The 17,530-nt window shown below is 40.7% G+C and overlaps 1 protein-coding gene across 3 annotated transcripts in view; it reads left to right on the top strand.

Annotated features, from left to right (window-relative positions):
* The window catches only part of PARM1 (prostate androgen-regulated mucin-like protein 1), a 173,814-nt gene extending 156,754 nt beyond the window's left edge, over positions 1-17,060 (top strand). For all 3 annotated transcript variants that reach the window (XM_058433908.1, XM_058433907.1, XM_032150092.2), the window contains one exon: positions 13,113-17,060. In XM_058433908.1, the coding sequence (XP_058289891.1) occupies positions 13,113-13,197 (85 nt within the window). In that variant the 3' untranslated portion in view covers positions 13,198-17,060. The remainder of the gene's footprint in view (positions 1-13,112) is intronic.
* Positions 17,061-17,530: the final 470 nt, after the last annotated feature.

Raw genomic sequence — 17,530 nt, 5'->3', positions numbered from 1 at the left:
GCATAAGAATCAATGGAAGAGCTTATTAAAAACACAGTTTCTGGCTGGGTGCGGTGGCTCACCCCTGTAATCCCAGCACTTTGGGAGGCCGAGGTGGACGGATCACGAGGTCAGGAGATCGAGACCATCCTGGCTAACACGGTGAAACCCTGTCTCTACTAAAAATACAAAAAAAATTAGCCAGGTGTGGTGGCAGGCACCTGTAGTCCCAGCTACTCAGGAGGCTGAGGCAGGAGAATGGCATGAATCCGGGATGTGGAGCTTGCAGTGAGCCGAAATCGCACCACTGCACTCCAGCCTGCGTGACACGGTGAGAAAAAAAAAAAAAAAAAACAGTTTCCTGGGTCTCATCCCCATAGATTCAGATTCAGTAGGTCCAGGTAGGGCCCTTGCATTTACATTTCTAACTAGCTCAAAGATGATGCCAGTGCTGCTGGTCCAAGGATTACACTTTGAGTAGCCCTGTTTTACCCACTTCTAACACTCCAGTAGCTCTGTTTTACCCATTTCTAACACTCCAAACACAGTCTCTGCTGTAGAGTTTCCCAGATAGATTGCCCTGTTGTTTCATATATATTTCAGACATGTTGCCCTGTTTCAGATATATTGCCTTTGTAATTTTGAACATGCTGATCCCTCTGTGAGAGGTGTTTGGTTCACCCCTTTCTCATCTGGCTAATTTCAAGTTGTCCAGCTCAAGAGAGACCTCCTTTGGGAAGCCTTCATCCACCTTTCCATACTGAGTTCCTTGCTGTGCATGCTTCCCTCATACCATGCGCTTCCCTGTACTAGAATCAGTGCATTCTCTACCAGTTTCCTCCACTAGAACAATATCAAGTCCCTGGCAGTACCTGAAGTATAGTAGTTGCTTAATGAACATTTATTGGATGAGTTCATAAGTCTGAATAGGAAAGTTTGGGGGTGCAGCAATAACATTTGTTTACTCCTAATCAAGAAGAACCAGGGTGGGGAAGGGGAAGCCATGGGAATCTGTTAAACCACACAGACTTTTACTAGCTACCTCGTGACACTGAACTAGTTTACAAATAAACAGATGTGCCAATGTGTAGACCTTTTCTGTGATGATTGTCTGCCAATAGTATGCCATCTGGCAGGTAATTTTTTAAATAAACAAATATGACCTGCCCCTTCAAAGCAAAGGTAATTATTTCAAGATATGCTTGAAAGTAATAGCTTTTTAAAAGAAACCCGGAGTCTGGAAAAAAGGATTTTAAAAATAAATATTTGGAAATATTCCCATCAGTGAGATTTTTGTTAGAAACATGGAACTGATAGGATTCCTGAGTTGTGATAATCACTCTGCCACTAACTTGCTGTCGTAACTTTGGGTGAATAAAATAAATTATAATGATTTCAGTTTTCTTACCCCCAAAATTGTGGCTCACAATATTAATTTCTTAGTTTTGACAAATGTACCACAATTATGTATCAACATTAGTGGAACCTGGGTGAAGGGTATACAGGAAATCTTTGTACTATCTTTGCAACTTTTCTCTAAATCTAAAATCATTCCAACATACAAAGTTTATTTTTTTTTAATTATGACTCAGTAGCTACCACGAGGATATATTGTTTGCCTTTGCCTCAGGGCCTCTGTACTTGCTGCTCCCTCTGTCTACACGGTATCCCTCGGTCATCCACATGGCTCATCCCTCATCTCCTCTATGTGTCTGCTCAAATGATGTCTTAGTGAGACCTTCCCTGATCATCATATTCAAAATTACAGTCCCCACCTCCTATTGGGAACTCCTCACCACCCACTTCTTCTATTTGTTTTCTCTGTGGACTTAGTAACATTTACCATGTTATTATTTGTATATTATTTATTGTGTCTCCCCACGTAGAATGTAAGCTCCCTAAGGACAGGGATTTTGATCTGTTCAGTTTATTAAGGTATCAACCAGGTGCTAGAGTAGGGCCTGATAGATGGTAAGTTTTCAATGAATACTTAAAGAAGCCAGGCAGGAAATGATAATCAGAAAAAAAGAGGAAACGATGGAAACAATAAAAAGGAGACAGTGACGGCTGCATCAAACAGTTTTGTTAATGGATGACAAGAGTCTAAGGCTTAATTACTCATGGCTAATGAACTGAAAGTTCAGCTGCATTTTTCCAGCACTAAGCCATGTCTTAATCATCTTTGTATCCTTCCATATTTCTTCATATCCTTAGCACATGGTAAGCACTAATGATTGAATGGCAAGACTTGCTTGACTAAAGAGGAGAGGGCTTTGTGGGGCATAGTCATTTAAATAAATGTGGAGACTTGTGGAGAACTGGGGCTGACCCTTGTAAAGAACAAGATGTTTCCTAAAATATGTTTTGTTTCAATGCAAGAAAAGGGACACTTCACTCATTTTCAAAGACAATAGAGTTTCATTAAGTATTGATCCTACAGTTATCTTTAAATAGGTACCATTTTGCAGTGTTGGAGAATACCTCAAGCCACAAGTATCACCACATCATTTACCATTTGTTACCAACAAGCAGTCACCAAGTAGGGGCAGGGAGTAGGGAGTGCTGCTTTCTATTAGGGAAAAGCCACTAGAGAAAGAGAGCAATGAGGGAAGAGTTTAAAAGAAATCATTCTTCATTTTTCCCCCTTGGGTTTTAATTTGCTTACTGCATCACATGATACAGTAGAATCATGTTGAGAATAAGCACAGTGCCATTGATTAACAGGGGCTGTGAGCACTGTGCTAAGGGCCTTAAAGCCACATCATCGCATGCTGGTCCAGCCATAATTCTCTTTTCCCTTCCTATGTTTAAAGTCAAAATAGTGACTTTGACCATCAATATTCCTTATGGGATGTTTTCATTTTTCCTATTATACTATACAATGAATTTCCATGGGCCATATTAATCCTAGCTGGTATTAGCCAAACCCCATAGACACTCCATATACACTATTTATGCTGCTGAATATAAGCAGTTATCATCAAATATTTATAAAATAACCATTATATCAACAGCAACATATTAGGTGTTCAGGTAGTTAGAAGCAAAGTAGGACATAGTCTGCCCTCAAGAAGTTTACCATCTAAGCAGAGCCAAGACACAGCAAAGAGAAAACATGGCTATAAACATGGCTATATTGAATCAGTGCCAGTCTTTATTAAGACTTTTAGTAAATAAAATTGCTTTGACCTGACAATGACATCATTCATCTAGATTGCTGTTCAGGTTGAAATTAGATGAAGCAATGTTGCCTTATAAAGCAAGCAAAGAGACCTTGGTTTCATTAGCTGCACTACCATTAAATAACATTGACAAAGTCACCTAAATTCCTTGGATCCCACTTTACTTATCTTGGGAATGGGAGTTGCTTTGTTTTTTGGTTTCTGATTTTTTTTTAACCTCATACACTATGCAAATGCCAATCTGAAAACCTCCCCATTTCCTCCAAAATGTGCCATGATTTAAGAGGTTCTGACCTAGAGAGAAAGTTTAACATGCTCACTAATTATTGTCCTCTTATCACACGTACAAAAAATGTGTTTGTCTTACTCTTACTACAATAGTATCCAATTTGTCCAAACCTGGCTGGAATCCCAGTACACCCAATTTTTCCTGTTTAAGCTTGTTAATGTGGTAAATAAGCCCTACGGGTTCAGTACATTCCCAATTTTGGTTCATCCATATCTCTTGTATATCTTTCCTCACTTATAAGCATTTTACTCAACTCACTGTTTCTTTAATGGGAAGGAAAAAAAAACAAAACAGTAAAGGCCAGTCTTTTTCCTTTATTTTACTAGTGTTTGTATAGGAGGTGTGTCTTACAATATAGGAGATTCAGATATAGCATTAACCAAATAGTCTTGCCTAAAATAACCATAGCCAGTAAAACCTGACAGCCAGAAGATTTTCAATCCTCTAACCCTCATTCCAACATACTAATAAACTTTAAAAATTCAAATACAATAACAGTCATGTAAGAAACTGGTTTTATAACTATGCCTGGGGTATAGTTTCAGGAGTTCCTAGTGGGAAGAGTTTCACTTTTCATTCAATGACATTTTTTACTATTTGGCAGGTTCACCATGTGCTTGTGTAAGATTTATTATATTAAAAATTTAAAAACAATATTGGCCAACATTCATTGCACATTTACTATGTGGCAGGCCTTTTATGTTCATTACCTGATTTAATCCTCCTAACAACCATAAGGCAATTTTTTTAAAAGTTTCTCCATTTTATAGATGAAGAAGCAGGGGGTTAAAAACTTATTCAAGGACATACATTTATTGACCAAACTCACATTTTATGGGGATAAAAATATATGATAGAGAAAAAAATTCTGTGAGAAGTTCAATTACCACACGAGGTGAAGCAGGAATACCCTATCAATAAAGGAGCATGTTTATTAAGTATATTTTGCCAGGCTTGTAGCAGTAAGTTATGCTGAAATTTAGGCAGAGCTCCAGGGCTTTAGTTACCGGGTTTTAACTTGTTCATTCTACAGCTTCCATTTCTCAACCATCCTGTTAAAGGATTTGACTGGAACTGGAGGTTTCACATTTGGGGAGAGTCTTGGCCATAGACAGCCCATGACCTTTGTTTACGAGAACTACCTCCCTTATTTCTATAGATCAAAGAAGCAGTGGTGTTTCTGGGTTTCTATTTATGGTCTCTTTCATTCTCATACCCACAGAAATAAATGTGAGCCTTTAGGGAAAGCAAAGTAAATTGTGGAACGTCTTCAGGTTTTCAGGTACATAGATTAGGTCAGCTGAATCAGCCTTCAGGACATAAATCGAATTTTGAAGGCTAAGAGTTTGAAACGAGCACAGCAAAGGTCTAGTTCTTCGCAAAAAAAAAAAAAAAAAAAATTGTCTTTTTGCAAATACCTGGCAGATGTAAATAAGCTTCAAAATTGCAATAGCAATTATTTTAGCAACAGATATAAGTATAACAAATGCTTTTTGCACCTTCGAATTGTGTTTTCATTTTGTTTAATTTTCACATCTAGCTGAGATAAAAATTAGTGGGAATGGTCATTTTATGTACTGTATCTAGCATACATGATTTCCAGTGGCAAGGTATAATAATTCATATGCTAGCATGAGCCTTAGAGGTAACAAATGCTCATTTTGTGATGCTCTTCTAATCCTGCCAATAGTTTTAGTCTTAAAATGACCATATTCCTTTCCAGGAAGCTCCCGTCTTATGAACAGATCAGTTTTGAGGGAACCTCTGGATTTATTTTTTCCAATCACTGTTTCTTTCATAAACATGTATTGAGGACTTACTGTGTGTCAGATATTCTTCTGGGTGCTGGAGTTAGAGCTAAGAATAAACACAACAGGCAAATAATCCATACCTGCATGGAGGTTACAGTCTAGTTCTGGAAGAGAAGCAATAACAAGTAAACTATTTTTTTTTATTATTATTATACTTTAGGTTTTAGGGTACATGTGCACAATGTGCAGGTTTGTTACATATGTATCCATGTGCCATGATGTTTTGCTGCACCCATTAACTCATCATTTAGCATTAGGTATATCTCCTAATGCTGTCCCTCCCCCCTCCCCCCACCCCACAACAGTCCCCAGAGTGTGATGTTCCCCTTCCTGTGTCCATGAGTTCTCATTGTTCAATTCCCACCTATGAGTGAGAACATGCAGCGTTTGGTTTTTTGTCCTTGCGATAGTTTACTGAGAATGATGGTTTCCAGTTTCATCCATGTCCCTACAAAGGACATGAACTCATCATTTTTTATGGCTGCATAGTATTCCATGGTGTATATGTGCCACATTTTCTTAATCCAGTCTATCATTGTTGGACATTTGGGTTGGTTCCAACTCTTTGCTATTGTGAATAGTGCCGCAATAAACATCCGTGTGCATGTGTCTTTATAGCAGCATGATTTATAATCCTTTGGGTATATGCCCAGTAATGGGATGGCTGGGTCAAATGGTATTTCTAGTTCTGGATCCCTGAGGAATCGTCACACTGACTTCCACAATGGTTGAACTAGTTTACAGTCCCACCAACAGTGTAAATGTGTTCCTATTTCTCCACATCCTCTCCAGCACCTGTTGTTTCCTGACTTTTGAATGATGGCCATTCTAACTGGTGTGAGATGGTATCTCACTGTGGTTTTGATTTGCATTTCTCTGATGGCCAGTGATGATGAGCATTTTTTCATGTGACTTTTGGCTGCATGAATGTCTTCTTTTGAGAAGTGTCTGTTCATGTCCTTTGCCCACTTTTTGATGGGGTTGTTTGTTTTTTTCTTGTCAATTTGTTTGAGTTCATTGTAGATTCTGGATATTAGCCCTTTGTCAGATGAGTAGGTTGCAAAAATTTTCTCCCATTCTGTAGGTTGCCTGTTCACTCTGATGGTAGTTTCTTCTGCTGTGCAGAAGCTCTTTAGTTTAATGAGATCCCATTTGTCAATTTTGGCTTTTGTTGCCATTGCTTTTGGTGTTTTAGACATGAAGTCCTTGCCTACGCCTATGTCCTGAATGGTATTGCCTAGGTTTCTTGTAGGATTTTAATGGTTTTAGGTCTAACATTTAAGTCTTTAATCCATCTTGAATTAATTTTTGTATAAGGTGTAAGAAAGGGATCCAGTTTCAGTTTTCTACATATGGCTAACCAGCTTTCCCAGCACCATTTATTAAATAGGGAATCCTTTCCCCATTTCTTGTTTTTGTCAGGTTTGTCAAAGATCAGATAGTTGTAGATATGCGGCATTATTTCTGAGGGCTCTGTTCTGTTCCGTTGATCTATGTCTCTGTTGTGGTACCAGTACCATGCTGTTTTGGTTACTGTAGCCTTGTAGTATAGTTTGAAGTCAGGTAGCGTGATGCCTCCAGCTTTGTTCTTTTGGCTTAGGATTGACTTGGCGATGCGGGCTCTTTTTTGGTTCCATATGAACTTTAAAGTAGTGTTTTCCAATTCTGTGAAGAAAGTCATTGGTAGCTTGATGGGGATGGCATTGAATCTATAAGTTACCTTGGGCAGTATGGCCATTTTCACGATATTGATTCTTCCAACCCATGAGCATGGAATGTTCTTCCATTTGTTTGTATCCTCTTTTATTTCATTGAGCAGTGGTTTGTAGTTCTCCTTGAAGAGGTCCTTCACATCCCTTGTGAGTTGGATTCCTAGGTATTTTATTCTCTTTGAAGCAATTGTGAATGGGAGTTCACTCATGATTTGGCTCTCTGTTTGTCTGTGATTGGTGTAGAAGAATGCTTGTGATTTTTGTACATTGATTTTGTATCCTGAGACTTTGCTGAAGTTGCTAATCAGCTTAAGGAGATTTTGGGCTGAGACGCTGGGGTTTTCTAGATATACAATCATGTCATCTGCAAACAGGGACAATTTGACTTCCTCTTTTCCTAATTGAATACCGTTTATTTCCTTCTCCTGCCTGATTGCCCTGGCCAGAACTTCCAGCACTATGTTGAATAGGAGTGGTGAGAGAGGGCATCCCTGTCTTGTGCCAGTTTTCAAAGGGAATGCTTCCAGCCCATTCAGTATGATATTGGCTATGGGCTTGTCATAGATAGCTCTTATTATTTTGAGATATGTCCCATCAATACCTAATTTATTGAGAGTTTTTAGCATGAAGCGTTGTTGAATTTTGTCAAAGGCCTTTTCTGCATCTATTGAGATAATCATGTGGTTTTTGTCTTTGGTTCTGTTTATATGCTGGATTACATTTGTTGATTTGCGTATGTTGAACCAGCCTTGCATCCCAGGGATGAAGCCCACTTGATCATGGTGTATAAGCTTTTTGATGTGCTGCTGGATTCAGTTTGCCAGTATTTTATTGAGGATTTTTGCATCAATGTTCATCAAGGATATTGGTCTGAAATTCTCTTTTTTGGTTATGTCTCTGCCAGGCTTTGGTATCAGGACGATGCTGGCCTCATAAAATGTGTTAGGGAGGATTACCTCTTTTTCTATCGATCGAAATAGTTTCAGAAGGAATGGTACCAGTTCCTCCTTGTACCTCTGGTAGAATTCGGCTGTGAATCCATCAGGTCCTGGACTCTTTTTGGTTGGTAAGCTATTGATTATTGCCACAGTTTCAGAGCCTGTTATTGGTCTATTCAGAGATTCAACTTCTTCCTGCTTTAGTCTTGGGAGGGTGTATTTGTCGAGGAATTTATCCATTTCTTCTATATTTTCTAGTTTATTTGCAGAGAGGTGTTTGTAGTATTCTCTGATGGTAGATTGTATTTCTGCGGGATCAGTGGTGATATCCCCTTTTTTCATTTTTTATTGCATCTATTTGATTCTTCTCTCTTTTCTTCATTAGTCTTGCTAGCGGTCTATCAATTTTGTTGATCTTTTCAAAAAACCAGCTCCTGGATTCATTAATTTTTTGAAGGGTTTTTTGTGTCTCTATTTCCTTCAGTTCTGCTCTGATTTTAGTTATTTCTAGCCTTCTGCTAGCTTTTGAATGTGTTTGCTCTTGCTTTTCTAGTTCTTTTAATTGTGATGTTAGGGTGTCAATTTTGGATCTTTCCTGCTTTCTCTTGTGGGCATTTAGTGCTATAAATTTCCCTCTACACACTGCTTTGAATGTGTCTCAGAGATTCTGGTATGTTGTGTCTTTGTTCTCATTGGTTTCAAAGAACATCTTTATCTCTGCCTTCATTTCATTATGTACCCAGTAGTCATTCAGGAGCAGGTTGTTCAGTTTCCATGTAGTTGAGCAGTTTTGAGTGAGTTTTTTAATCCTGAGTTCTAGTTTGATTGCACTGTGGTCTGAGAGACAGTTTGTTATAATTTCTGTTCTTTTACATTTGCTGAGGAGAGGTTTACTTCCAACTATGTGGTCAATTTTGGAATAGGTGTGGTGTGGTGCTGAAAAAAATGTATATTCTGTTGATTTGGGGTGGAGAGTTCTGTAGATGTCTATTAGGTCTACTTTGTGCAGAGCTGAGTTCAATTCCTGGATATCCTTGTTAACTTTCTGTCTCGTTGATCTGTCTAATGTTGACAGTGGGGTGTTAAAATCTCCCATTATTATTGTGTGGGAGTTTAAGTCCCTTTGTATGTCATTCAGGACTTGCTTTATGAATCTGGGTGCTCCTGTGTTGGGTGCATATATATTTAGGATAGTTATCTCTTCTTGTTGAATTGATCCCTTTACCATTATGTAATGGCCTTCTTTGTCTCTTTTGATCTTTGTTGGTTTAAAGTCTATTTTATCAGAGACTAGGATTGCAACCCCTGCCTTTTTTTGTTTTCCATTTGCTTGATAGATCTTCCTCCATCCCTTTATTTTGAGTCTATGTGTGTCTCTGCACGTGAGATGAGTTTCCTGAATACAGCACACTGATGGGTCCTGACTTCTTATCCAGTTTGCCAGTCTGTGTCTTTTAATTGGAGCATTTAGCCCATTTACATTTAAAGTTAATATTGTTATGTGTGAATTTGATCCTGTCATTATGATGTTAGTTGGTTATTTTGCTCGTTAGTTGATGCAGTTTCTTCCTAGCCTCAATGGTCTTTACAATTTGGCATGTTTTTGCAGGGGCTGGTACCAGTTGTTGCTTTCCATGTTTAGTGCTTCCTTCAGGAGCTCTTTTAGGGCAGGCCTGGTGGTGACAAAATCACTCAGCATTTGCTTGTCTGTAAAGTATTTTATTTCTCCTTCACTTATGAAGCTTAGTTTGGCTAGATATGAAATTCTGGGTTGAAAATTCTTTTCTTTAAGAATGTTGAATATCGGCCCCCACTCTCTTCTGGCTTGTAGAGTTTCTGCCGAGAGATCAGCTGTTAGTCTGATGGGCTTCCCTTTGTGGGTAACCCGACCTTTCTCTCTGGCCACCCTTAACATTTTTTCCTTCATTTCAACATTGGTGAATCTGACAATTAGGTGTCTTGGAGTTGCTCTTCTCAAGGAGTATCTTTGTGGTGTTCTTTGTATTTCCTGAATCTGAATGTTGGCCTGCCTTGCTAGATTGGGGAAGTTCTCCTGGATAATATCTTGCAGAGTGTTTTCCAACTTGGTTCCATTCTCCCCGTCATTTTCAGGTACACCAATCAGACGTAGGTTTGGTCTTTTCACATAGTCCCAAATTTCTTGGAGGCTTTGTTCATTTCTTTTTATTCTTTTTTCTCTAAACTTCCCTTCTCACTTCATTTCATTCATTTCATCTTCCATCATTGATACCCTTTCTTCCAGTTGATCGCATCGGCTACCGAGGCTTCTGCAATCTTCTCGTAGTTCTCGATACTTGGCTTTCAGCTCCATCAGCTCCTTTAAGCCCTTCTCTCCATTGGTTATTCTAGTTATCCATTCGTCTAATTTTTTTTTCAAAGTTTTTAACTTCTTTGCTATTGTTTTGAATTTCCTCCCGTAGCTCAGAGTAGTCTGATCGTCTGAAGCCTTCTTCTCTCAACTCGTCAAAGTCATGCTCCATCCAGCTTTGTTCCGTTGCTGGTGAGGGACTGCGTTCCTTTGGAGGAGGAGAGGTGCTCTGCTTTTTAGAGTTTCCAGTTTTTCTGCTCTGTTTTTTCCCCATCTTTGTGGTTTTATCTACTTTTGGTCTTTGATGATGGTGATGTACAGATGGGTTTTTGTTGTGGATGTCCTTTCTGTTTGTTAGTTTTCCTTCTACCAGACAGGACCCTCAGCTGCAGGTCTGTTGGAGTTTGCTAGAGGTCTACTCCAGACCCTGTTTGGCTGGGTGTCAGCAGCGGTGGCTGCAGAACAGCGGATTTTCATGAGACCACAAATTCAGCTGTCTGATAGTTCCTCTGGAAGTTTTGTCTCAGAGGAGTACCCAGCCAAGTGAGGTGTCAGTCTGTCCCTACTGGGGATGCCTCCCAGTTAGGCTGCTCGGGGGTCAGGGGCCCACTTTAGGAGGCAGTCTGTCCGTTCTCAGATCTCCAGCTGTGTGCTGGGAGAACCACTACTCTCTCCAAAGCTGTCAGTCAGACAGGGACATTTAAATCTTTAGAGGTTCCTGCTGAATTTTTGTCTGTCTGTGCCCTGCCCCCAGAGGTGGAGCCTACAGAGGCAGGCAGCCCTCCTTGAGCTGTGGTGGGCTCCACCCAGTTTGAGCTTCCTGGCTGCTTTGTTTACCTAAGCAAGCCCGGGCAATGCCGGGTGCCCCTCCCCTAGCCTGGCTGCCGCCTTGCAGTTTGATCTCAGACTGCTGTGCTAGCAATCAGCGAGACTCCGTGGGCATAGGACCCTCCGAGCCAGGTGTGGGACACAATCTCCTGGTGTGACATTTTCCAGGCCCGTTGGAAAAGCACAGTATTAGGGTGGGACTGACCCGATTTTCCAGGTGCCCTCTGTTACCCCTTTCTTTGACTAGGAAAGGGAACTCCCTGACCCCCTTGAGCTTCCCGAGTGAGGCAATGCCTCGCCCTGCTTCGGCTCGCGCAGGGTGCGCTGCACCAACTGTCCTGCACCCACTGTTTGGCACTCCCTAGTGAGATGAACCCGTTACCTCAAACGGAAATGCAGAAATCACCCGTCTTCTGTGTCGCTCAGGCTGGGAGCTGTAGACCGGAGCTGTTCTCAGCCATCTTGGCTCCACCAATAACAAGTAAATTATATAGTATGTTAGAAGGTGAGGAGTACTGTGAGAAATATTAAACTGGGAGTCGGGTGGGGGTTGAAAACTTAAATTGAATTGTGTTTTAGTCCATTTTCACACTTCTGATAAACATACCCAAGACTGAACAATTTACAAAAGAAAGAGGTTTAATTGGACTTACAGTTCCATGTGGCTGGGGAAGCCTCAAAATCATGGCGGAAGGCAAGCAGTCACAAGTCACGTCTTATGTGGATGGCAGCAGGCAATAAAACAGAAAGCTTGTTCAGGGAAACTCCCCCTTATAGAACCATCAGATCTCATGAGACTCATTCACTATCATGAGAACAGCACAGGAAAGACCTGCCCCCATAATATGATCACCTCCCACAGGGTTCCTCCCACAACATGTGGGAAATGTGGGAGTTGCAATTCAAGATGAGATTTGGGTGGGGACACAGCCAAACCATATCAAGTTGTTAAGGAAGGCCTCACTGAGAAGGTGACATTTGAGCAAAGACTTGAAAGAAATGAGAGAATGAGCTCTGTGGAGACCTGGAGGACAATTGTTCCAAGCCAAGGAAATAGTCAGTGCAAAGGCCCTGAGGCAAAGGTGTGTCAGGCATGAGAGTGAAGAGAAGGAGACCAGTATAGTTATAGCAGAGGGAGCAGGGGTCCTGTAATAGGGGCTGGTATGCTCAGAAAAGTAGCTGGGGCCAGACCCCATAGGGCTTTGCAAGGCATTTTAATGACTTGGCTTTTACTCTGAGATGAGGATCCATTCAAAGGTTTTGAACAGAGGAGTGATAACAATCTGATTTAATTTCTTATAGATATATTATTAATTATGAGAGAGGGTCTCACAATTAATTATCCACCAAATTCTGCTTAACCCATATTGCCATTCAACTCAGGTGCTAATGAGACTCTGAGAACTCGAGCTCTAAGTGCTGGATTTAGATACAGGAGATGGGGATTTGGCTGACAGCTCAGTTGGATGACTTTGGGCACTTCAATTAACATCTCTGAGCCCCATTTTCCCTGTCAGAGAAATAAGTATAAACTATACCTGCCCCATGGCCTTATTTTGAGGATCAAGTAAAAACTAAATATAGAAGCACTTTATAAATTATAAGACAATATAAATGTCAGGAGAGATGGTCATAGCAACAGTGGTTGTGGTTGTGTCACCATTATTTCAGGGAAAATTAAGTCCAGAACCTAAGTCAGAATGTTAGGAATGCAAGCTTCCCTTTCCCATCTCATCTTATCAAATTACTATGGAAATGGGGCCTCCCCTTCCTTCCCCAGCACTTGGGATCCAGAAGACAACAAGCACTCAGATGATCCCAACAAAACGTGCCAGTCAGGATCCTAGCAGGAAGAGTTGTCACTGACAGGGTGTTTGGTAGACCAGGGCCTCCACGGTGGGTAGGTCTGTTGTCCTAGTGAGAGCATCACACCTTTCCCTCTCCCTGGCCCCATAAGCATCCCCAGTTCAGTGCAGGGCAGTACGCTGTCCTCAGATGGGCAACTTTTCCAAATAATCACAACCTTCTTCTGTTTCTCCACCAGGCATTCCTCCTATGGAAGGCTTTTGGATGACCATGACTACGGGTCCTGGGGAAACTACAACAACCCTCTGTATGATGACTCCTAACAACGGAATATGGCCTGGGATGAGGATTAACTGTTCTTTATTTATAAGTGCTTATCCAGTAGAATTAATAAGTACCTGATGCGCATTGAACGACAATCTTAAGCCCTGTTTTGTTGGTATGGTTGTTTTTGTTTTCCTCCCTCTCCTCTGGCTGCTACAACTTCCCCTTTCTGGTACTAAAAGAACCATTCTTTAAAGGTGAGTGGAGGCTAATTTGCAGCTGAAGTGGGCCAGCCTTGCACCAGCCAGGCCAGACCACCATGGTGAAGGCTTCTTTCCCCACTGCAGGACCCACTTCGAGAAGGACCGAGGAGGAGGATTTGGGTTGTTTTGTCAGGGGTTACTTTCAGGGGAACATTTCATTTGTGTTATTTCTTAAACTTATATTTAGGAAATTACATTAAGTATTAATGAGGGGAAAGGAAATGAGCTCTACGAGGATTTCACCCTGCATGGGAGAGAGCAGGGTTTTCTCAGATTCCTTTTTAATCTCTGTTTATCTGGTTGTTTCTGACAGGATGTTGCCTGCTTGGCTCTACAAGCTGGAAAGCAGCTTCTTAGCTGCCCAATTAATGAAAGTTGAAAATAGGAAGTTCCCTGGAGGAGGCCAGCAGGTCACGGGGCAGAATCTCTCACGTTGATGTGGGATCTCAGTGTGCCCCTACCTGTTCTCCCATCCAGGCCACCTGTCTCTGTAAAGGATGTCTGCTCTGTTCAAAAGGCAACTGGGATCCCAGCCCACAAGTGATCAGCAGAGTTTCATTTCCAAAGAAAAAGGCTATGAGATGAACTGAGTTATAGAGAGAAAGGGAGAGGCATGTATGGTGTGGGGAAGTGGAAGAGAAGCTGGCGGGGGAGAAGGAGGCTAACCTGCACTGAGTACTTCATTAGGACAAGTGAGAATCAGCTATCGATAATGGCCAGAGATATCCACAGCTTGGAGGAGCCCAGAGACTGTTTGCTTTATACCTACACAGCAACTGGTCCACTGCTTTACTGTCTGTTGGATAACGGCTGTAACCTGTTTAAAAACAAAACAAAACAAAAAAGAGGCACTAGTCTATCTGCAATTATTCAAGGAGGCATTTTCATAGGAAACAGACTATGATTAATCCATTTATTCTTCCCACACACTTACCTTACTAATTCTTCCCTTTAATAAATGAGCAACCCTGGGTATAGTCTTAAAATTCTGCACAATAAATTTTGAGAAAGAATTGTTCCTCTTTGTAAGCAACCGTGTATTGCAATCATTCTCAACCAGGAGGTGATTTTGCCCCCTGCCTCCACCCTAGGGACATTCAAAAATGTGACACTTTTCATTGTCATGACTTGGGGGTGCTACTAGAGGCCAGGAATGCTGCCAAACATTCTACCATGCACAGCACAGCCTACAACAGCAAAGAATCATCCACCCCAAAATATCAATAGTGCTGAGATTGAGAAGCCCTGATTTATCACAATGCCCACTGTGACAGAACAAGACATTCACAGATTAGTGATACGTTTTATTTTTAACAAAATGAAATGATGTGTTAAGTTTTTATCTCCAAAGTGTTTAGTTTATTGGCTGATGGGTTGTTCTTGGTATGCATGGTGACCTTTTTATTTCTGTGTGCTTCCTAGAGAGCTTTATTTCATGGCTACAACTCTGTCTTCTTGTAACAGCTGATATTAGCAAGCAGCATCTTATGTCCTGATTTCATGTAGTAGAAAACAAACATGGGGTCCGACTTCAAAGTGTGTAATATTTTCCTACAGTGTCATAAAGAACCTGAAAATGAACTTTTGTTTCTAAAGTTGGACCTTGCTGCCATGACCGTTTAGTTTACAGAAACTTGACCCTGGCTCGTCCTGTCTCTGGCTGTGGCCCGGCAAAGCACTGAAAACCCCTCTGGTCTCAGAGACAGTAGGGGCAGTGCCACTTTCTACAACCTGCCAACCCACACACTGGAGTAATTCTGAAAAAAATTATTCCTAAACTCTCTTTAAGTGCGGACGGAGAAATGAGCAAGTATTTTACAACCAGAGTGGGTAATGAGGAGGGGGCTTACTGGAATCGTGATATCTCTGAATATTGAAAACAACAACTAAAAAAGTGGACCTTCTCAGAAAAAAAGGGCAGCAAATGACCAAGGGCACCCCTTCTGGCCGTGCTTGGCTTGAGTAACTGTCTCTCTTTCCCCACCCCCATCATAGGGCTTTCAGTTTGGCAAAGGAAAAGCAAATAAAAACAGGACATTCCATGTGTTTCTTTTTGCATCGGCCAAAAACATTTTGACACAATGTTTGTGAAACACCTTTGGAGAGGTGCACTTCTGAATGCTGCCTCTGCCGTAAATCCTGGGGCAAGGGACCAGCCTCTTCCCAGGAACCATGGCCTTCTACAAACCGTGAACTCAAGCAGGCATATTTTTTTTCTTACCAAAAGGCTGCTATTGTGTAAGGGCACATAATGGGTCTGTTGCTCTTATTGGCTTCCAAATGTGCATGGCAAACAGAGAGATGTGGGCCTAGAGCAGATATATTCAGCAAGGTGACAGTTTCCCATAACAATTCTAACACTTCTTATCTTATGTGAGTATAAAATATTTAAGGGTTGAACCTTATTTTGCCAAATGATCTTTTCTGCTTTTGAATTGGCCAAAAGATTTTAGCAACTATATTCTACAAATGTTACTTATAACACACACGCACACACACATCTGAAATATATGCCGAAAATTGACGTCTTTGACCTCAGGGAGAGCACCTGTTCAGGTCTCCCTAAGGGAAATGGCTCCAGTGGGTCTAAACAACCACATCCTATCCGTGGATAGGTCTAGTCATAACACTTTAGAGAGAATGTCAGAGCAGGAGGGAGGCAAGTCGCCTCTTCTCGGCCATCGACTGCAGATGATGAAAGAGCGGGATTCAACTTTATTTTCTTTTCCTGTGGCCCCAATGAAACCTCCTGCCCTCCCTGCACGTCTGTGTCTTCATTTCTAAAATGGGGGTGATGCTTTCATATTGACCTCACCCCATACTACCTCACAGATGTGTTGTGAGGATTAATAAAATTATGTCTATGGTGTTTTCAGTTTCTGGAGAAAAATACTTATAGACAGTTTAACTATTACAGAGACATATAAGTGATCTCAGTTTCTTGTTTGCTATGATACTAATGTGTTGTTTTAACTTATTCCATAAAATGACAGTTGTGTCCTAGCCACATCAGACGGCTATCTAAGCTCTGGACTACCCCTTTGTGCAGCTGAATCACTGCAGGGTTGACCATGCCTGGGGTCACAGCCATGGTTTCCATTTCTAGATGAAAGGATGGCCTAGGACATAGGTCTCAAAGACTCTTGAATCAGAATCAGGAGATTAGGGAAAACAGGATCAACACCTGAGCACTAACAGCAGTAGACGTAGACCTCTGGCCTTTACCATTTGAGGTCTTCTGGATTATTTGTGGGGTTAATTTTGATTTGATGTCATCTGTTTGCCCTTCATCTTGCTTGCAAGTGTGCATGGTTCAATCCCTCACATCCAGGAAATGAATTTTGCAATTGGGCCAGATGCTAATTTGCACGTTGATTCACCTTCTTTGCCTTTAACCCTTTTTTTTTTTTTTTTTTTTTTTTTTTGGGCAAATGAATGTACCATTTCAACTTTGATTTTAATAGTGCTAGTTGATATTGGTAATAATGCTAACCAAGAGATCAATGCCAGATTTTTCTCTTGGGGTAAGTTAGCTGAAGTCATTTAAAGATGGAAAGATGGGAAAATTCTTTGATATTTGATGTCATTGTATCCACATTTGTTGTAAGACATATTGCATACCAATTATAATTATATCAATTAAAGTTGATAAAAGCTTCCGTCTGGCTGTGAGTGATTCACATTTTGATATATTTTGTTATTCAAACCACTTGATTGATATGCTCAACACAACTCATATTAAGTAGTTCTGACTTGCTCTTAAAGAAAATGTGTCCCACACCAGTAAATATTTTCTGCATAGCAGAAAGGTCTCTCTGACCTTGAAACAGAATTGAAGAATGTCAGAACTGAAGAAAGTTTTCAAGAATTGAAGAAACTTTTCAAGCAGTGATTTTACACTCAAATATACTCTGGGCCTTATAAAATAGATGTAAAAACAAACACTTTGATTCAATGAGTTGATAGCAATACATAATCAAGTCATATTAAAGCATATTGGCATGAGTAATACATTTGACATTTGCTTCACTCCCCTTTAAAAATTAAATTCAGCATACTCATCCTTATCTGACAGTTAAATAGCAGGCAATTTCAGTCATCCAAAATATAATTTCAACCCCCAAAAGCA

This window comes from Hylobates moloch, unplaced genomic scaffold (assembly GCF_009828535.3).
Source record: "Hylobates moloch isolate HMO894 unplaced genomic scaffold, HMol_V3 SCAFFOLD_2, whole genome shotgun sequence".
NCBI classification, from domain to species: Eukaryota; Metazoa; Chordata; class Mammalia; order Primates; family Hylobatidae; genus Hylobates; species Hylobates moloch.
The sequence above is the reverse complement of the archived record's forward strand: the minus strand, read 5'-3'. Positions and strand labels throughout refer to the sequence as shown.